Below are 21,743 nucleotides of genomic sequence, written 5' to 3' on the forward strand. Positions count from 1 at the left end.
AAAACCGAGCGGAGAAATTGCGTACGCCAAGGTATGAGTTACCGTGGAAATGTGCATGGCTTTACACCAAGTTTAGGTTTTATACATCGCGATTTGAGCGTGGAAACATTCGTACGCAACATTTCTGTGCGTACGCACCGTTTATACATGAGGCCCCTGGAGTGCTGTGTACAGTTTTGGTCTCCATATTACAAAAAAGCCTTAGCAGCCTTAGAAATGGTCCAGAGGAAAGCAACAAGGCTGATTCTAGAAATGAAATGTGTGAGCTATGAGGAGAGATTGAGAGAGTCAAACCTTCTCAGTTTTAGCAAATGGAGATTTAGCAGTGTCATAATCAAAGTGTTTTGTTTAAAATTGGAAAAAGAATTAGTTGATTGGATCCCAACTGTGACTGTAAAATAAATCCTGCAGCAAGGACACAGTTGGAAACTTAACGAAATATTTTGCTCAAATGGTAGAACAACAGTGGACACATAGAATAAATTGTCAAGTAATTTGGTGAAGAAAGGAATTTTAAGGACCATATCTCAAACTGAAGTTATAAGCTGACATCCACATGGGTCTACCAGTCTTTGCAGACTTGTTAGAATAGTATTTGTTTTATGTGACTGTTTCTATGATGAGCTTCTTTGAAAAGGGATTTACTAGCAGTGTTGTGGCTTTAGAAATAAACTCTCTTGCCTCAGTTCATGTGAAGGAGAACATTTGCCTAGTCACCACCAGATGCAAACCTTGCCTCTTTTATAGGTGCATTTCTACCAGCAAAAGGAATGACATGCTTCAGCAACATTAGAGAAAATGTGAACATTAGAGAAAATTCTGGGGCGCAGAGTGTCTGGGAAGCTTCTTATGGAAACTAAGCTAAATGTCACTTTCTAGAACAGTTAGAAAGGTGATGAAAGGCATTGGGTGGTCACAGGTCATCTGTGCTTAAGATCTCCACCTTATTTCCTGGGGTGAACATTTCATATTTGAATGAGTTTGACCGTGAAAATTGCTAGTGGATGATTGAACCCCAGTAGATTACCAGAATGGTTTAGCTTTTTGATTTGGTATTTCTTAATTTGCATCTGTAAAATTAACATCTATTTTGTTTAACCCTTCTTTGTAAGACGTGTGGCAATAACTTGTCATCTTTTTGTTTCCTTAGGTTTGACAGACAAGATAGCAGTAACTCCTGAAAACTCCAAGTCACCCCTAAACACCAAATCAAACACAACTGCTCCAGTTTCTTCCTTAAGCCTTCTGGGAACCTACTCGGGAAGCAGTGACACTGAAAGCGAATGATCAGATGGATGGTGAACAGTGAAGGTAGTCTGTTGGACTGAGCTGGCCTCACTGTCTCAAAGGACAGTGACTTTTGAAGGGGACCAGTTTTGGCCAAAGTGTGAGGGTGAAAGCATATTGTATGTGAAAACATGTTTAAGGAATTATTTGATTTAAAATAAAAAAAATAAGTAAAAAAAATGATTTTAGAAAGAATCGACCACATACCGATTTGCCCTGACATCGCATACCCCATTTTTAAGTTAAGGACATGCCAATTGAATGCATGAATCTGACCGAGGGGTGTTTTTTTTTGTGTATTGCTTTGACTTTTATTTGCCTGTAATGGTCTTTGCAGCAACCCAAAGGCGATTGTGAACACCAGAGTTCCAAGAGCTATAGGAGAGGTTACAGATTTATTTTAGGATTTGCAGGGCAACCCAGCACTGCCTGCTATCTATGCCATCTCTCTATAAATTTGTCGGCTCAAATGTATTGACAGTTTGTTCTTGTCGTGTATGACTGGATTCCATGATTGTGGTGACTTCTTCCTGGGTTGGAACATGAACTTCATTTCTTTGTATTTCCTGGTTTAGTGTTTGATGAACAGATGTCTAACCCCACGTTAACAGACTGGATGACTTGTTAAATAACTGAATCATTGATAACGGCACGTATGCTGGGCGGAACTTCTTCTTTTTAGCGTTGTTACTTCTATTAAACTCCTGTTTATGATGAAAATTTTGAAACTTACAGACTCGAATCAAATGTATGTTTTTATTCTATAATACTAACAATAAGAGGTGCTCACTACTCAAACCGGTAATTCTAGGAAGCGCCGGAATCGAACTGGCAACCACTTGATTACGAGTCAGCAGTTCCTACCTCTGCACCACACAAGCTTTCGCATCAGCGTCGTACCCTAGCACAATTTCTTTTTCTTTGGTTGTATTCTTGAATAAAAGCGCACTTGTTTTATTATATGTGTACCTTTTATGAAATTGTTTATTTGATATTTGGACTTCACACATTCACACATTATAGACTTCATGTCAAAATTTTGTCATTAGTACTATAACATGAAAAATGTTTCTGTTTTAGGAATGTGTTCAACATTTCTTGCCTCACATTTCCTGTCATTCCACATTTTCACAGATCATTGTAGACACGGAACACACGAAGTGCATGTGTTCCAAATAACGATATATTACTTTCCCTCTACAACTCCACACACCTCACACCCAGATAAACAGACTTGAGTAGGGAAAACTTTTTGCCCGAGTTAAGCTTCATTGGTGGGGCAGAGATGGAAGTGGGGGTGGGATAGCAGGCCGCTTGCTGTTTGTGCTGATCGACACATTTACAAAACAAAAGACGCTAATGGAGAGGTGCGAGATTGGAGAGGCGGCCCGGGATTACTAGTTTTTTCGTAGGGATTCTAGTGTTAAGCTGTCACATTCTGTCATTTGGATCAATTAATTATTATTTTGTGTAGTATCATTACTGGCATCCACCATCACAACATTATACACCTATTAAATTTCAACATTGGGTTTTAAATTATGAAAAGGTCTACAACCAGCAAGAGAATCAGTTATGTCCTCCCTCTGCTTGTATGCGTGATCCATTATTCCAAAACTCTCACAGTAACTCCTTCAAAGAGACTCCTCTTCCAACATTCATGAATGTATCCGTCATTGACAGGGTATTATGAGGGATTACATCTTGGCCTACTTCATACATAAGGTGGACAATCCTATGATTGGTACATAAAGATTATCTGAAAAACACTATCTTCTGAAAAACATTAATACTATAAATGGTACACTGCCAGCACAATGGGTGAGGTGCCTTTGCATAAAATAGCCAGCCACCTTTGATACTGTTTGAAGGAAATGTTATTATTTAACTGTGCCTCATAGTAATCCTGTCAGCCATTGTACAATACAAACATTTCATGGGCAGACCTTCCAAAAATCATACATGTATTCAATGTCCTGGGTCTATTCGGCCATCCTTCCCTAACCACATTGCAAATGTCTCTCGTTCATACAGATTTATTCTGTAGAACATCCATGCGATCAGACCGTATCTGATGGAGTGTGCAGCACAATGTGTGGTTCAGGCCGTGGTCTTGTCACCTCAGGACTAATGCAAATCTCTGCTGGCAGAAGTACCTGCATGTGCTACCAAGCTGCTGCAGATGATTGAAAATGCAGTGGCACGTCTTGTATTCATCCAGCCAAGATGGGCACATGCCACTCCTTTCTGTTCGTGTAGCTCCCTGTGGCAGCACTTATTAAGCCCAAATCCTTGATGCATGCCTGCAGAGCAGTCAGTGGGTCAGCTCCTCTATACACTATGTAGACCCCCCAGATTACTGAGTTTAGGTGTTTCATTGTTGATAAACACACAGCCATATGCAGTCTCCATTGGCAACAGAATGGGTGAAGCTGAAGTGCTCAGTGACTTAAACTTAGTGGCATTGTCATAGGATGCCATCTTTGCCACAAGTCAGTATGTGAAATTTCTGCTCTGACTGATCTGCCCCAGTCAACTGTAAATGCCATTATTGTGACGTGTTGAGGAGCTCAGAAACAAAGTGGTAGACCACGCAAACTCTCAAAGGGGCCACTCAGTGCTCAGCTGAATATCACATAAAATTGCCTTCCATCTGTTGCGTCACTGCCAACAAAGTTCCAAACTGCCTCCAGAATGCAACATCAGCCCAATAACTGTGCCGCAGGAGCTTCTTGAATTGAGTTTCTATGACCGAGCAGCTGCACGCAGGCCTAAGCCTACGAAGCACAATGCCAAGCGTCAGCTGGAGTGGTGGAATGGCTACCATTGGACTCTGGAGCTGTGGAAATGTGTCCTCTGGAGTGATGAACCATCTGGCAGTCTGATGGTCAAATCATCTGGCTTTGGAGGATGCCAGGAGAATGCCACCGGCCGGATTGCATACCTGTTGTAAAGTTTGGTGGAGAAGAGATAATGGTCTGAGGCTGTTTTACAAGGTTTGGGCCAAAAGGTGAAGGGTACTGTTAATGCAGACAATGACATTTTAGTCAATTGTGATCTTCTAGGTTTGGAGCAATACATTGAATAAGACCCTTTTCCATTCCAGCATGACTGTGGCCCTGTACACAAAGTCAGGTCCGTAAAAAACTGGAGGAACTCGAGTGGCCTGTACAGTGGTCTTACCTGAACTCTGTTGAACACCCTTGGGATTCATTTAAATGCAGATATTGTGTGCCGAGTCTTCTCTTCCACCATCCATGCCTGACCACACAAATGCTCTTTTGGCTTCCCACAACCATTCTCCGAAATCTTGTGGAAAACCTTTTAGGGTCTCAATCAGCGGGAACAACTCCATAGTAATGTACATAATTTTGGAATTGGATGTTCATCAGGTGGGCGGCACGGTGGCGCTGCCACCTCGCAGTTAGGAGACCTGGGTTCGTTTCCCGGGTCCTCCCTGCGTGGAGTTTGCATGTTTTCCCCGTGTCTGCGTGGGTTTCCTCCCACAGTCCAAAGACATGCAGGTTAGGTGGATTGGCGATTCTGAATTGGCCCGTGTGTGTGTGTTTGTGTGTGTCCTGCGGTGGGTTGGCTCCCTGCCCGGGATTGGCTCCTGCCTTGTGCCCTGTGTTGGCTGGGATTGGCTCCAGCAGACCCCCGTGACCCTGTGTTCGGATTCAGCGGGTTGGAAAATGGATGGATGGATGTTCATCAGGATTTTAGAGGTGTGTTAGTCAGGTGTCCACAAACTTTGTAGCATATATGGGATATCAGTAAGACATGCAGAAACTCCAGCTGATATTGTACTGTTCTCCGGAGAGAACGGAGGCAAGTTTATCCATTTAAAATTAAATCTAGCAGAAAGTTAAAGGGTCTTCAAACTCTGAATCCACTGTGTACAGTTGTGGCCCAAAGTTTTGAGAATGACACAAATATTGGTTTTCACAAAGTTTGCTGCTTCAGTGTTTATAGATCTTTTTGTCAGTTGCTCTTCCAAGAGCAACTTCTGCCAGCCATCCAAGAACAGTTTGGTGAGCAGCATGATGGAGCACCGGGCCATAAGGCAAAAGTGATAACTAAGTGGCTCGGGGAACAAAACATCGAAAATTTGGATCCATGGCCAGGGACCTCCCCAGACCTTTATCCCATTGAGAACTTGTCGTCAATCCTCAAGAGGCGGGTGGACAAACAAAAACCCACCAATTCTGACAAACTCCAAGCATTGATGATGCAAGAATGGACTGCCATCAGTCAGGATTTGGCCCAGAAGTTGATTGACAGCCTGCCAGGGCGAATTGCAGAGGTCTTGAAAAAGAAAGAAGGGCCAAGACTGCAAATATTGACTTCTCATAAACTTAGTGTAATTGTCAATAAAAGCCTTTGAAATTTATGAAATGTTTGTAATTCTACTTCAGTATGCCATCAAAGGGTGGCATGGTGGTGCAGTGGGTAGCGCTGCTGCCTCGCAGTTAGGAGACCCAGGTTCACTTCCCGGGTCCTCCCTGTGTGGAGTTTGCATGTTCTCCCCGTGTCTGCGTGGGTTTCCTCCCACAGTCCAATGACATGCAGGTTAGGTGCATTGGCGATTCTAAATTGTCCCGTGTGTGTGCCCTGCAGTGGGCTGGCGCCCTGCTTAGGGTTTGTTTCCTGCCTTGCGCCCAGTGTTGGCTGGGATTGGCTCCAGCAGACCCCGTGATAGTTAGGATATAGAGGAATGGATGGATATACCATTGAAACATCTGACAAAAAAAAATGAAAACCAACACTTGTGTGGGTATTTTAGATCTCAAAATATTAAATGCCAAATAATATTATTTAGGCTTGGAAGACGTAATGCCGTTGGCCTTCTACTTTTAAAACGTCTAACGTGCCTTGTGATAATGTGCGCAGTGAATGGCGCTATATAAATTGTGTTACCATGAGCAAGGCATATTACTCGCATGGGCTGCAATTGAAAAAACAAAAGAAATGTAACCAATTTTATCTCAAATGGTGTTAGTCGCTTTGGATAAAGGCGTCAGCCAAATCAGTAAATAATAATAAAATACAGTAGTGTTTTTATTCTGACCAAACCAGTTCCTGCTCGTGCAGTACATCAGATATCCACAAGGGGGCGCAAGAGTCTACCTCGCCATTGAAAGCGCTGCATTTCTTTTCTGCGTTTAAACAGCCCTGCAAGCAAAACTGACTGCAAGGACAGCACGGGCTCATCAGTGCCCTACGTGACCCCCTCGTCCCCAAGGGTCCCTCTGAGCCGCACATTACACTCCCGCTCCTCGGTGTATACTTAGCCTTTGTGCCGGCCGCTGCGGCTGGTGACCGAACCCTTCGCAGCGCTGCAGAGGCCCATAAATCAAAAAGCATCTGGCGGATGGTGGCCCTGATGCCACACAGCAAGACTCGCGTTCGCACACAGTGTCGCCGCCGCAGTTTCTTCCCATCCGCACGAGCAATCGGTGGCTGTCTAGAGGTGGCAGAGCTTTTCATCACCGGCAAACATCTCCGGGGGGGATAGATTGCACGTGTGATGAACGAGCGGCTGTCTGTTCAGCTGAAGACCCCCTACTGATGAGATAAAGATGCGCGCGACATAGAGTGGCAGCGCCGTTACTCTCTCATATGAATCAGCATCAGAGCCCCTACAGCCATTCCGGTGTACTCAGACTGAAATGCTTTCACCCCCAAAATCTTGCACGGTTCGTACCGTGGGGGTCTTTAAACCGACATGCTCAATAGTGCAGGGCCGGGGCGCACAAGAGTGTCAACAAAGAACATGCGATCGAACCCGTATTATGTCCCAACATGTGCAGGCACACCAATTCCTACATGGTACCCCCTGTATGCAACATGCAGGGTGAATTACAGAAACACTCTCGCTGACATGATTTTGAGCACAAATAAAAGTGATATTCGCTGCACCGATAATGCCAAGGGGTAAAGTACAGAAGCATTGTTTAGTTGATGTAATGATGATTTTATAAGCTCTCAGAACCCCCCCCCCCCCCCCCCCCCCAAAAAAAAACGCCGTGTCACCCGCTTACTGACCAGTTTATTCTATAGCTTTTTTCACATTCATTTCGCCAAGCCCTGCGGCCCCCGCAGAGAGGTCATCAATCTGAGGCACCGATCGACCAGCCGTAGCAAAATTAATGACTACATGGCAGCCGAGGCGATGAAGGAAGAGAAAGGGAGAGGGAGATCAGCGCCCTGCTTAAGTCATCTTTCCTGAGTTGTAGGTGAAGTGGCTTCTGGAATCTTCTTCCCAGAGCGGGTTCGGGGAGACACACGGGGGAAGAGAGGGACCGTGGCTGCCACCAGGCCGATCACCGTTGCAGGCAAGACCGTGAGATGAATCTCTGCCCGAAGATGCGATGGAGATGACTTCATCCTGAGCTGAATATCCAAGGTGGTAACTGTGGGGCGAGTTATGGGGGGCGATTGGTGTCATCAGTCATAGTCAGGACCGGCTAAACTCAGGAGGGGAGAGCCGAAAGCGCCGCTCAGAAGGCAATGGTTCAGTCACCAGAGAGCAACTCTGTGATTAGGGGGGGGGGCTCCGTTAGTTTAGCGCTGATAGTAGTCGACAGATGACACATCAGATATGAGGCGATCTATAAAAATAGTGTGAGGACCTCATCAGCAAGTCAACAGTGCTGACCACCTTACCGCTGGTGCTATGAAGTCAATTCGATCAGTAGATTCTGTTGTAATGCCCACCTGTCAGCCGGAGATCATTCGGGCTTTAAAAAATCGTGTCTGCCCTGTTACGTTGGGGTGCGCGCTATATAGTCAGACATTATGGCTTTGGACAGTTTTGTTTTTTTTTGGGGTGGGGGGGGTAAAATAAAAAATGAAATAGTGCCATATAGTTGTCGCTAGTTGGGGTACTGCATAATCAGGCCGTGTGTTTCTGAACTGTATCGTGAATTTAGTCAACGATTGCTATATTACTATTGCTCTTTTCTTTTGACTCCCTCCGTGATTACCTTTCTAATTACTGACAGCCCTGGTGCTCGGCTCTCCTGTAGCTAAGTTAAGGTTAACTCGTCTTGGGTTTGAGTTGCTTTAATGGTTGCTTAACCAGCTGTAATATTTGTCCTGTGAGTCTGTATCCTTGGTCTTTGCTTCTGCTACTGTATGCATCTCATTGGATTAATAAAGTTATATCTAATCGAATTAATAAGGATAAGAGCCCCCATTCAGTTGCTTTAGCGTATTTTTGTAACATGTAGTCTTGGAACACATGGCTCAAAGCAAAGCCTTGACTGGCGTTTAAATCGGTGGACCTCATCTGTAAGTCGCTTTGGACACAAGCGTCTGCTAAATGAATACATGAAAATGTAATGATCGTCATGTGCTGTATAAAGGCCAGAGAACAATGCGACACAGAGAGACAGATATCAAAGGCACTATATAACAGATAGATAGATAGATAGATAGATAGATAGATAGATAGATAGATAGATAGATAGATAGATAGCCAAAGAAAAATTCCAAGTAATAAATATAAATTGCACTATATACAATACGGGCAGCAGGGTGGCGCAGTGGTAGCGCCGCTGCCTTGCAGTAAGGAGACCTCGTCTCCCGGGTCATCCCTGCATGGAGTTTGCATGTTCTCCCCGTGTCTGCGTGGATTTCTTCCGGGTGCTCCGGTTTCCTCCCACAGTCCAAAGACATGCAGGTTAGGTGCATTGGCGATCCGAAATTGTCCCTAGTGTGTGCTTGGTGTGTGTGTGCCCGGGATTTGTTCCTGCCTTGCGCCCTGTGTTGACTGGGATTGGCTCCGGCAGACCCCCGTGACGCAGTGTTAAGATCTAGTAATAATAATAATAATTCTTTACATTTATATAGCGCTTTTCTCACTACTCAAATAGTGGGTTTGACAATGACTGACTGACTATACAATACAGCTCCAGCAGACCCCCGTGACCCTGTGTTCGGATTCAGCGGGTTGGAAAATGGATGGATGGATGGATGGACGTGAAAGTCACTATACAATAGATTAACAGATCACGTCGTCCTTTCGTCCGCCCCTTGTCTTTGCGGTCTGTGTCGAGGCGCTGTATACTCATCGATCCATCCATGCCTGTTCACATCTCGCGTTCTTCGTATCTGACCAATCAGATCGTCTTGCCCGATTGCTCCACAATAAGCTTTGTTCACTTTCACAGCGAGCTGTGACGACAGTCCCTCTAAAAGTGGACAGGGCACGCTACCGTGCCACGCAGCCTGAATTGCAAGGCGCAACAGAGAGGGCGATGCTCTACAGTGCTCTTTCATCTTTTATTTTGGGGCGGTACTTTAGTAGACCTTGACGCTGGTTGGCCGAGTCACAAGACGTTAGCCAATTGTCTACAACAGCTGCGCAGATCTGCGGTGTATTTTCGCGCTTTCATTGTACTACGTAAGTTGTAAATGACAAGAGTTTTTAAAAGCTGCGCAGACGGCGATCGTAGCAGAAGAAATCGAGCGCAGCAGACTGCTCGCTCTCTTGCGTTTAACCAGCAATCTGTCATGGGGAGGAGCTTTTATTATATGGGTTACGGCTGCTGTACAGGAGAGCCGTGAGCGAAGAGGACAAAAGCTGGGCCGACTGCGAACGAGAAGCCGCGGGCAGAAAACACCGGGACAGGAGACGCGACGTCCGCCCCCTACAGCTAAACGCACGGATCCTCATGTTTGTAAGGAGCGCCGCTTGTGTCTGGAGGAGCCTACAGTAAAATACGTGCTTCGCTAAAAAAAATCACCGCCCCCTCCTCTTCTTCTACTAGTCCCGAATCAACAGTGAAGAGGAAGAAGATCATTCGCAGGAGAGCCTTGCACCCCGTCCCACTGCGCCTCTGACTCAGGGGTAATGGGAGGCGGTGTAGGCACCAACCAGCCTTGAAGCGACTTCTCCACACCGATCTGTTTAAGGGACGGAGAGAAAGAGAGCGAGAGAGAGCCGGGAGAACACACACATCTCCTCCGCCAAATCCTCGAAAACCAACTTGCGCCGCCGTCTGCGTTTTTGCGGAGAGTGCCGCTTGACAGGTCTGGCAAGCTAACCGACGTGGAGATCCGCGCTCTCCCTGAACAGGCTGTTTTCAGGTGTGGTCTTCCTCCTCCTCCTCCTCAGCACTTAACTTTGGTGCAAACTTGGCGAAGGTGGAGCTGCACTGATTGATCCCTGCGCCTCGTCGCTGTGCTTCCTGTTTCCCTGGAGCAGCCGCTTTCGCTTTTCACACGGCTTGGCTTTCCCTGTCCGCCTGAACTACCCGCTCGGATCTGCCGCGGCTGGGGCCAGCGATCTGCCGCACAGGGGAATCTACGGGGACTCGTTTGAGGTATTTAACCTAATCATTTATTTATTTAGTTGTTTATGAATTAAAGAGGTAGAGAGGATGGGAAATTGAGAGAAAGAGAGCGAGCGAGTGAGTGAGTTAGGGGCGGGGGTGCGCTGCCAGAGTGATCTTCGGCATTAGCAGGCGAGACTGTTGATACCTGACGGTGCGACCTCGCATTAAAGTAGGGAATCGGGGGGGCTGACATGGGGGCGCGTGATTTCTGAAAGTCCGTAAAATAAAGGGGGCTTCGGTGAGTTTCGCGATCAACAAAAAGGAGGACTGATCAGACTCCAATGGGAGATTCGGGAGAGTGGGGTTTGCAGTTTTAAAAAAATATGGTAGCGGAGGTGGTGCAGTCGGAAAAGCCTTTTAATAAAACCCGACATTGTTCGAAGCTGTCAGTTGGACGTGGCTTCCTATAAAGGATCAGGGCTGTTGGAATATAGCAAAAGAGAGCCGACCACCTTAGCGTGGACCTTGACGGAGGGCGCCTGCATTATGTGATCAAAAGGTGACTCTCATTTGAATATAAACGGATCTAAACCTGAGCTGTTTGGGAGGCGAGTCTGGTGGCAAAGATGTGGAGGGGGAAAGGGATATCTAGTAGTGTAAAGTGGCATTTAATTTACAAAAGTATTGCAAGGGATTGTCACCGCAAACATACCCCCTTTTATTTTAAAGGGGGTGGCTAGAATGATAAAAGGTGTGAAACCAAACTTTAATTGTCAGTCAGTCAATGTCTGACCTGCTTAGTCCTGAACAGGGAGTCCGGGGGTCTGCTGGGGTCTATCCCAGCTAGCGCAGGAACAAACACTGGACGGGGCGCCAGGCCATCGCTGGTGAACTTCATTTACGGTATAAAGCAATCAGCAAATGAAGCTTACTTAATAATGGAATAGGTGGGCTTCAAGGGGACTCGATGCCAGTGTGGGTTTGCCTCCTGCACTCCAAAGCCCCACAGCTTAGGTGTAACTGGCACTATTTTTTTTTTGAACATGGTGACTGCCAACTACGAGTTAACTCGAATTCTGGAGAAAATCCAATTTTATTGTGAGTTTTGCTCAACAACAAAACCCACTGAATTAGTGTGTTACAATATCCCCCTGATTTTGACAATGGGGTCGGGGGGGGGGCAAATGTACCTGGTCTCCACCGTGGCAGGTGGCACGTTTTAATGATGGCACTTTACTGGGTTGTTTGCGGTCCTCATTGCTTGATAAAGTGCAGTTTAGTTCTGCATTTGAAGTTGGGGGGGGGGCTTTGGTCTTTGCCGTGACTCCTAATGCGTGGACAAAACAGCCATTTTTAACTCTTTCAGGCCTGATGTTGACTTTTGTCCAAAGGAGGAGTTGATGATGGTGATCACCTGTAAACTGTGACCAAACCCACCGTTACGTTTTAGTTGGACTCTCGTTGCTAGAAAGAAAGTTAGATTCATTGGTTTGACTGAGATTCCCTGCACTCTCGTGAGTAGCAAGGTGCACACAACAGCAAAAATGGCACTGACATTTGGTGAGAGATTAAAGCGAATGTGTAAAGCATAATACTCTGTGGACGACATTGTTGCCTATTATCTCTGAACTGGACTATGACTTGCTGGACTCAAGTTTTTGATTCAAGCGATCGAAGATGATTGTGAGGTTCCAGCTTCAGCTGATCGGTTCCCAGCTAGTCGTGGTACTGAGAATGTCCGCCAGGGAGAACTTATCACTTAACAATGATAAGAGGTAGAAACCAGATTGTAATGCACTGCGACCATGTCCCAGCCATGCAAAGACAACCTGGCAGCAAGCAAGCCGCTCATTCTTGGCAATCTGACAGCCACAGCATGCAGCAACAGACGTTTTATGTTGATTTCTGAGTGAAACCATTGCTTTTGGGGGAAAAAATATTCAGCCCTCAAAGAGTTAATGTCTAGCAGGATACGAACGGATCAAGAAAACCTGAAGTTTGCTGCGTTGTTGTATGCGGCAGCAGCCTTTTAAAAACGAGGCGCCCACTGGAGTCTCGCCAACCTGTCATCGGCTGTATGGAGATGAAGAAATGGAGAAGCGATCTCGGGAACCTTCACCTGGATGGCTCTTTTGGAAGCCAGAAATGCTTCCCCTTATGGCATCCCACCTTGGCACCTTTATTTACGGGCTTAGAATACGTGATCAAAAGGCGACTCTTATTTCAGTATAAAGGGATCTGAACCCAAGGGTGCGTGGGGAGACGATCCCAGTCAGCAAAACAATTGAGAAAGAAAGAAAGAGAAAATGTTATCTCGTAATCTAAAGTGGAATTTATTCTCAAATGTTACTGCATGACTGGCAGAACGAGAGTGCGGGTACAAGCGGCCGAAACGAGCTCCCTGGGCAGGGTGGCAGGGCCGTCCCTTAGAGATCGGGTGAGACGTGCGGACATCCGGGAAGAATCTGGAATTGGAGCTGCTGACCCTCCAACATCGAGATGTCTGATTTGGATTTGCCACCCTGTGGAGGTTTTATGGGCACAAGCAGCTGGGAGGAGACCCCAGGGCTCGCTGGGAGGATTATATCTCCCAAATGACCTGGGAACACATTGGGGGTCCCATATTATGAGTTGGCAAGTGTGACTGGGGGGGTTAGGACACGTGGGCCTCACCACTAAGAATGTTGCCACCACCCCCCTCCCCATGTCCTGGTCTTGGATGAACAGTGAAGAATGAATGGAGGAGTGAATGAGTCCATGTTGGGTTAACACATAAGGGCGTCTTGCATTTATTAAAATAAAGAGGTGACCTAAATAGGGGGCTATACTTATGAAGGGTTGTTGTCCTATGAAAATGGCAATAATATTAGAAAGGTGGTCTTTACGGGAATCTCCGTCCATGTGGGGTTTGCATGTTCTCCTCGTGCCCACCCCACAGACATATGGCTTTGATCACCTCTGGTTCTTTATTGGGTCGTGTGGCCCCTCGCAGACCCCTTGCTCGACTAAGCCAAAGGATTTTATTTTTGCATATGAAATCGATTTTTGAAAAAGCTTCTCATTATGTGGATTAAGCAAAAAATCTTTAATGTAGAGTGGGCTACCCAGCAGGAGACAAACGGATCAGGAAAACCTGAACTCGGTTTGCATGAATGAATGAATAAATAAATAGAGAAAGAGCCCGAAAATCAGGAAGTGGGCGACATTTCACAGATCTGTCATCTGCCAGGCAGGGCCGTCAATGAAGTCTGCTACAGATCTAAAGATGTGGAGGTGAACTCTGGAAACGTCACCTGGGTGGTTCTTTTAGGAGCCAGAAATGGTGCCACTCTAAAGAACTGCCCTGGCACCTTTAGTTTTAAGAATGTAGAAAGCTGGACTTACAATACGTGATAAAAGGCGACTCTTATTTCAATACAAAGGGATTTGAACCCTTGGTGATTGTAGCCAGAAAAACAATTTAAAAGGAATATCTTGTAATGTCCATCCATTATCCATCCTGCTATATCCTAACTACAGGGTCACGGGGGTCTGCTGGATCCCAGTCAACACACGGCGCAAGGCAGGAAACAAATCCCGGGCAGGATGCCAGCCCACCGCAAGGCACACACACGGGACAATTTCGGATCACCAATGCACCTAACCTGCATGTCTTTGGACTGTGGGAGGAAACCCACGCAGACACGGGGAGAACATGGAAACTCCACACAGGGAGGACCCGGGAAGCGAACCCGCAGGTCTCCTAACTGCGAGGCAGCTGCGCTACCCACTACGCCACCATGCCACCCATCTTGTAATCCATCCATCCATCCATCCATTCTCCAACCCGCTGAATCCGAACACAGGGTCACGGGGGTCTGCCGGAGCCAATCCCAGCCAACACAGGGCACAAGGCAGGAACCAATCCCGGGCAGGGTGCCAACCCACCGCAGCCCATCTTGTAATGTAAAGTGGAATTTAATTTCAAATGTAAAGCAAAGGGCCATCACCTCATAAAAAGTCAGTCTTGGCTTGGCACACAGGGGTACACGCTTTATTGAAAAAAAAAAAAACAAAACAACAACGAGGGCAGTGTTAATTGTAAAGGGTGGCATCCCCACAAACGTAAACTTTAACTACTAGATTATAAAGCAAGAGGGGCTCAGTGTTACAAGGTGGGCTTTTTCCTGCTGTACGCCAAGGACACGTGGCATAGTGAAATGGCCCCTTTTAGACTGTCCCAGTGTCTGTGAGGGGGGTCCCCACAATGGACTCGCACCTGCACCCGAGACTGAGCCCGAATTGATTTGGGTGAGCTTAAGAATGTTATCTGAAGGGAAAGTTGCTATGTCAACAAATGGGGGGTCCATCCATCCATATTCCAACCCGTTGAATCCGAACACAGGGTCACGGGGGTCTGCTTAATCCAATCCCAGCCAACACAGGGCACAAGGCAGGAACCAATCCTGGGCAGGGTGCCAACCCACCGCAGGACACACACCAAGCACAAACTAGGGCCAATTTAGAATCGCCAATCCACCTAACCTGCGTGTCTTTGTTCTGTGGGAGGAAACCCACGCAGACACGGGGAGAACATGCAAACTCCACGCAGGGAGGACCCGGGAAGCGAACAGAGGTCTCCTAACTGCGAGGTAGCAGCGCTACCCACTGCGCCACCGTGCTGCCCTACAAATGGGGGTCTTAAAAAGTAAATGTATTATGTAATGCATTGAGTTCTATATTAGGACCGGTGGGGGAGCGGGAAGTTTCTGGTTTGATAGGAGGACGGCCACAATGACAGGGTGAACTAAAAGGTGGGCAGCGGGGGCGCAGGGTGCATCCCAAAGTGGGGGCAGTGAGTGGGGATTCCTGTCTAAAGGTGAATTCGGGTCCATAAGTGAGGTCTCATGACTCGGAATTGGAATGTTGTGTTACATTATATTGTGTAATATAATAATAACTCATTACATTTATTTATTTATTTTAATATATTTTATTAATTTTTATTGTAATCATTCCATACAAATAGATCAATTTATAACCAAACAAATTAAAGACAAATCAAACTCATTACATTTATGTTAGATTATGTTACGTTATATTGTGTTATGTCATAATAATAATAATTCATTACATTTATGTTAGATTATGGTATGTTATTATGTTATATTACGTCATGTTGGGTTGCATTGCAATGTATTACATTATGTTGTGTTATATTATGTTATCTTTCTATATAATACGCTACCGTGGTTGTCCGTTTGTCTGTCCAGGATTTTAAATCACCTTTAGCTCGCAAACCGTTTGACGTATTGACCTGAAATTTGGTACACATATACAACGTGACGTCTACTGTCCGCTTTGGGGTGATGATTGACCTCCATGGTTGTTCCTCTTTTTATTTTAATTTTTATTGTAGAATCATCTCTCAGCAGCGTGCAGCAGGGCGGCCATGCGGCACATGCTTACAGGCGCCGTTCTCATCCCTACCACCTTCGCCGTCACTTCAGCTACCTCTTCATATTTTAAATCATTCTTGAGGCAGATTGAAGACTTAGATAGATATGAAAGGCACTATATAATAGATAAATGGACATAAAAGGTGCTATATAATAGATAGATAGATATGAAAGGCACTATATAATAGATAAATGGACATAAAAGGTGCTATATAATAGATAGATAGATATGAAAGGCACTATATAATAGATAAATTGACATAAATGGTGCTACATGATAGATAGATAGATATGAAAGGCACTATATAATAGATAAATTGACATAAAAGGTGCTATATAATAGATAGATAGATATGAAAGGCACTATATAATAGATAAATTGACATAAATGGTGCTACATGATAGATAGATAGATAGATAGATATGAAAGGCACTATATAATAGATAAATTGACATAAATGGTGCTACATGATAGATAGATAGATATGAAAGGCACTATATAATAGATAAATGGACATAAAAGGTGCTACATGATAGATAGATAGATCTGAAAGGCACCATATAATAGATAAATTGACATAAAAGGTGCTATATAATAGATAGATAGATATGAAAGGCACTATATAATAGATAAATTGACATAAATGGTGCTACATGATAGATAGATAGATAGATAGATAGATAGATAGATAGATATGAAAGGCACTATATAATAGATAAATTGACATAAATGGTGCTACATGATAGATAGATAGATAGATATGAAAGGCACTATATAATAGATAAATGGACATAAAAGGTGCTACATGATAGATAGATAGATAGATATGAAAGGCACTATATAATAGATAAATGGACATAAAAGGTGCTATATAATAGATAGATACTTTATTAATCCCAAGGGGAAATTCACATACTCCAGCAGCAGCATACTGATACAAAAAACAAATATTAAATTAAAGAGTAATAACAATGCAGGTAAAAACAGACAATAACTTTGAATAATGTTAACGTTTACCTCCCCCGGGTGGAATTGAATTGACTTAAGTGCCAACTTAAGTGAAACATTAAAGAAAACATACGAAGTCATTGCAACACAATCAGTTTTAACGCGAAAAGATGCCGACGAAAGAGAAGAAGAAGCGAGCCGCTAGGGTGGAGACAAGAAGAGCTGCTCAAGGGCATCAACCTCTGAGCAAACGAATGCTAAACGTACAGAGAAAGAAAGAGCGTGTATTCACTGCAAGTTATCGTGCAGTGCGCCATTACTGGTATGACCTATTGCGTTACGTTATATTATACTACGTTATGTTGCATTATGAAAGTCAAACCTAATATAAAGAAGGGCTTTTGCCATCTGAGATTGGCGTTTGGTGTTGTAAAACTGGGGTGCACAGTTGCCTGCGTGCCCGTGAGTGATTAGTCGTTCTTTGTATCAGAAGTTCCCTTTTTGTATGTTAAGGGCTGCGGTGGCTCAGCAGTTAGTGCCGTTGCATCCCCGGTCCAAACGTGGTGTTCAGTTGATGTTTTTGTGTCCGCCTCAGTTGTTTTTTTTTTTTTTGGTCCAAATTGGCCCACTATAGGTGACTGTCTGTGTTGGACTGGCACCCTGGCCCATGCCTCCTAGGATGGGCTGCAGCCTCCTCTGCCCCCCCACCCCGATTCATCTTAAGTAGGCTTAATGATGCTCTATGACAGTGGTGTGTATTAACAAAGTAAGGGAAGTTATGGATGATTAAATAAGAAGGTGACACGCGGACAGCAGGTTCAAATCCTCTTCAAGTGGCCTCACTTCTGAAGCGCCCGACGCTAAAGTCTCATTTTAATTTGACTAAATGGGCCCTTTCTGTCTCCATTGTGGGTTGTGCCTTCCCACCTGAGGGTTGCAAAGTGAGGACCCCAATTGCTTACAGATCCACAGTCCTGGGATCAAATAGCCTGGTCGCCAAGTGTGTAGAGATTACATGACCGCCCCTAACCCACCCAATGTGCCCACATGGGTACTCGCAGGTTAGGTCGGCCCCCCTGTGAGTGGGCATGTGTGTTAGCAGACCAGTGTGCCAATTTTTGGGGTTCCTTACAAAGAGGGCTTGGAGAGGCCTGACTACCTGCGACCCTGACCTGGACAAGCAGATTAGAAAATGGATGGACGGACGGAGGACAGTCAGCCTCAGATGCTGAAAGGCAGGGCTAGAAGATGGATGGACAGGTTTGGGTCCAGTTCTGATCTGAGGAGTCTGCTTGTGGGTTCTAAAGAGCAGACGCTGTTGTGCCCAGAAGTGAACTTTAATACCCGTTGTCGTCTAAAATGTCAATTAAGTGAGAGGAGGGTGAAAGTGAAAATGAGACGTAGCACTCGACGTTTAACGAGTGCTAGACAAATTGGTTGGCATCCCACAGTTGTACCCATTTAAAGAGTGGCGACCCTTCATTTGCTCACACCTTCTTTGCCTTCAGGAAATGCGGGGCGGGTGAGGACCCCAGTATCTATTGGTGGTCTGCCTTTCTACCCAGTATCACTAACTATATCCATTGCCAATTCTAAAATGACACTAAATGGGTGTGTGCATCAGTCAGCCTGGCGCTCGACTGGCATTCTGTGCCCATTGCTGCTGAATAAGCTCTGCAAATCCCATGCCTGATTTCCAATAAGCTGGTTTCAGCCGATAATGTTTACTAAAATATAATTGACAGGGATCCAACGTTGGGTCCTGCTTTGTACCTGGTGCTGCCAGGATGGGCTTCACCCTCCCCACCACCCTGACTTGAGAGGGCACAGGGTGACGGCATGAAGTGACTGTAAACGCTCTTCATTCCACTGCTGAGCTCTGAACAGACCACCAGGCACAAAGACTATGCACCCCCCTGTCCATCCTCCTTCCATTATAGCATAGTGGGGGTCTGCACAAGTCCTGGAAGGCAGTGCCAGCCCGTCTGAGGGCGCAAACTCCCATCATTACTCTTAACACGCCTGGAGATGGGCATTAAACTCCACACAGAGTGTGGCACAGCTGGTACTTGAACATTGGTCGTGAGCAGCAGCAGCAACCGGTGTGCCACCATCCAAAAATTGGCACTTGCAAAAAAGAAAAAAGAAAGAAAGAAACCACCAAGATACAAAGAGAATGAAGATGTCTAGCAGGGTTCAGTTGTGTCACCTGACAGGGTCCAGCGGCAAGTGTGACGTACCCGACGGCTAGAAGACACAGAATGTCACATCAGCTTGAGTTGCAATGGAGAAAGAGGAAAACGAGACACCCGAGTTTTATAGCGCCTTTCAGCACTGGCTTGAGCAACTTCACTGCCATCCATCCATCTGTCCAGCCAGCCATCTGTCAATTCATTTTTAAAACCCACTTGTCCAGTGGAGGGTCACATACAACTGAAACCAATTCAATAGGCAATGGGCACATCCAGTTCTAGACAGGATGCCAGGCTGCCACGGGGCAAAAACCCAGTTAGACTGCACACTCTTTTAGAGACGGTTGTCATCGTTGCTGAAGCGAGATGTGTGACCTCGGGTGGCTCAGCAGTCGCAGGTCTTGGGACGGGGAGTACACGTCGAATGGAGCTCAAGTCCTGCACCACCGTGCCACCCTGTAAAAATAACAACCAACTGGTATATACAGTATATAGATTGTAAGAGCAAAGCAACAGGGTTCACGAATGGTTGGGGCACAGAAGTATAATTGCAAGATCTTAAAGCAAATCAAAAAATAGAAAATAAACATAAGTAGTCCGATTCACATGCAAGTCAAAGTTGGACGGGAAGTGGAAGAGGCGGGTTCAGGTGGCCAGAAACCAGAAGCGCCCTCATTGGTGATGGATCTGTCAATCATCGTATCTGCAGCAGGAGGAAGAGATGAGGCATTAAGTGACAGTGCCACCCTGTGGTTTGGAGTGCAATTGCAATCATCCAAGCCCTGAAGTTGTCCCCCCTAAACCTACAAGTCTGGCACTATGCACACTTCTAGGAAGGAGAGATTTCAGGTTTGGATTTTTAAGAAATTTGCAGATCTTTGACCTTTTGATGGGCAAAGATGGCAAATTTATCCATTTAAAATTGTCAAGTGTGCTGAAGGTGAAGTATCATTACTTGTACTGCAATGGTTGACATCAAGGGCTTCCTTGAATTTGTTTATCTATCCATTCTTAACTGGCTCATCTGGTAAAGCGCAGTAAAGATCCGCTGTTCATCCCAGGAGCATCGGGCACAAGACTGGCACCCAGCCCATCATTCAGTGCAGACTCTCAGCAGGCGTCCATGCATGTCTTTCAGATGTGGCGGAAATCCAAACTGGACTGAAAACCCCATCATGTGGTAGCCATACAGACGCATGTGCATATGCTTAGGGTCACCGAATGGGTGCAAGGCAGGATCCAACTGCAGACCAAGCGCCAGCCCATTACAGTGCACATGCTGGGGACAATTTAGATGTGACAATCCACCTGCCACTCGCAGTGTTGGGGACTACAGAAAAGAAAGCCGTAATAGCAGAAGAAAATCCTGCAGAGGCACAGGGAGAACATGCAGAGTCCACATCAGTGAGTTCGCTTTTAAGACATTGTGCCCGAGCGCAGGAATGACAGGTTACCACCGAAAATGTGGAGCGCCAACTGGGTCATCCCACTTAATTCACATTAAGTTCCAAAACAAAAGAAAACACTCCTGAGGCATTCGAGCTCCTGCCTGTTGGGTTTCAAATAACAAAGCAAAGATTCTGGCTGTAGCCGTGGATTAGGGTCAGTCTGCTCGGGAGCTTCACCTGGCGGGTCGCTCCTGCCAAAGTGACGCCTCCTTCTGGAAGGCCGGGGAACCGGAAGGGGCGGAGTCAGGTGCCACAACTGGGCGGTTTCTCGGTGCTGCAGGGAGAGAAGGAGAAGACAATGTTAGTGATGGCGCCGCCTCTCGACCCAGCAGGTTATTGCACACCTCGACAGAGCCCAAAAGGTGATCCTCCGACGTCCATGCGTGGCAATATACAGTCGGTTCTGTTTCCTTCGTTTGTCTAATTGGAGTCCAGGCAGGTGAAATGACTTGCTCAGGGTCACATGGTGTCAGTAGTGGGATTTGAACCCAAAACCTTAGTGGTTAAGACTTTGGACTTGAAACCCTGTGTTACACTGCCATCCTATGTAATCTATCTACAGTTAGGTCCATAAATATTTGGACAGAGACAACTTTTTTCTATTTTTGGTTCTGTACATCACCACAATGAATTTTAAATGAAACAACTCAGATGCAGTTGAAGTGCAGACTTTCAGCTTTAATTCAGTGGGGTGAACAAAACGATTGCATAAAAATGTGAGGCAACTAAAGCATTTTATTAACACAATCCCTTCATTTCAGGGGCTCAAAAGTAATTGGACAAATTAAATAACTGGAAATAAAATGTTCATTTCTAATACTTGGTTGAAAACCCTTTGCTGGCAATGACAGCCTGAAGTCTTGAACTCCTGGACACCACCAGATGCTGGGTTTCCTCCTTTTTAATGCTCTGCCAGGCCTTTACTGCAGCGGCTTTCAGTTGCTGTTTGTTTGTGGGCCTTTCTGTCTGCAGTTTAGTCTTCAACAAGAGAAGTGCCTGCTCAATTGGGTTAAGATCAGGTGACTGACTTGGCCATTCAAGAATTTTCCACTTCTTTGCTTTAATAAACTCCTGGGTTGCTTTGGCTGTATGTTTTGGGTCATTGTCCATCTGTATCATGAAACTCCGCCCAATCAATTTGACTGCAT

At 45.6% G+C, this 21,743-nt stretch overlaps 2 protein-coding genes across 4 annotated transcripts in view; both read left to right on the forward strand.

Moving 5' to 3' along the window:
- The window catches only part of yju2 (YJU2 splicing factor homolog), a 41,724-nt gene extending 39,717 nt beyond the window's left edge, over window positions 1–2,007 (forward strand). Inside the window, exon 8 of the mRNA XM_028816485.2 lies at window positions 1,151–2,007. Coding sequence (XP_028672318.1) covers window positions 1,151–1,287 — 137 coding nt within the window. The 3' untranslated portion in view covers window positions 1,288–2,007. The remainder of the gene's footprint in view (window positions 1–1,150) is intronic.
- Window positions 2,008–9,740: 7,733 nt separating this feature from the next.
- LOC114662809 (SH2 domain-containing adapter protein F-like) overlaps window positions 9,741–21,743 on the forward strand; it is a 35,089-nt gene continuing 23,086 nt past the window's right edge. For 2 of the 3 annotated variants that reach the window (XM_051935301.1, XM_051935302.1), the window contains exon 1: window positions 9,749–10,616. The gene's annotated coding sequence lies outside the window, so the exon portion shown is untranslated. Of the gene's footprint in view, window positions 10,617–21,743 lie in introns of all 3 variants that reach the window. The other variant, XM_051935303.1, reaches the window with a different exon arrangement.

Source organism: Erpetoichthys calabaricus, chromosome 12 (genome assembly GCF_900747795.2).
Source record: "Erpetoichthys calabaricus chromosome 12, fErpCal1.3, whole genome shotgun sequence".
NCBI lineage: Eukaryota > Metazoa > Chordata > Cladistia > Polypteriformes > Polypteridae > Erpetoichthys > Erpetoichthys calabaricus.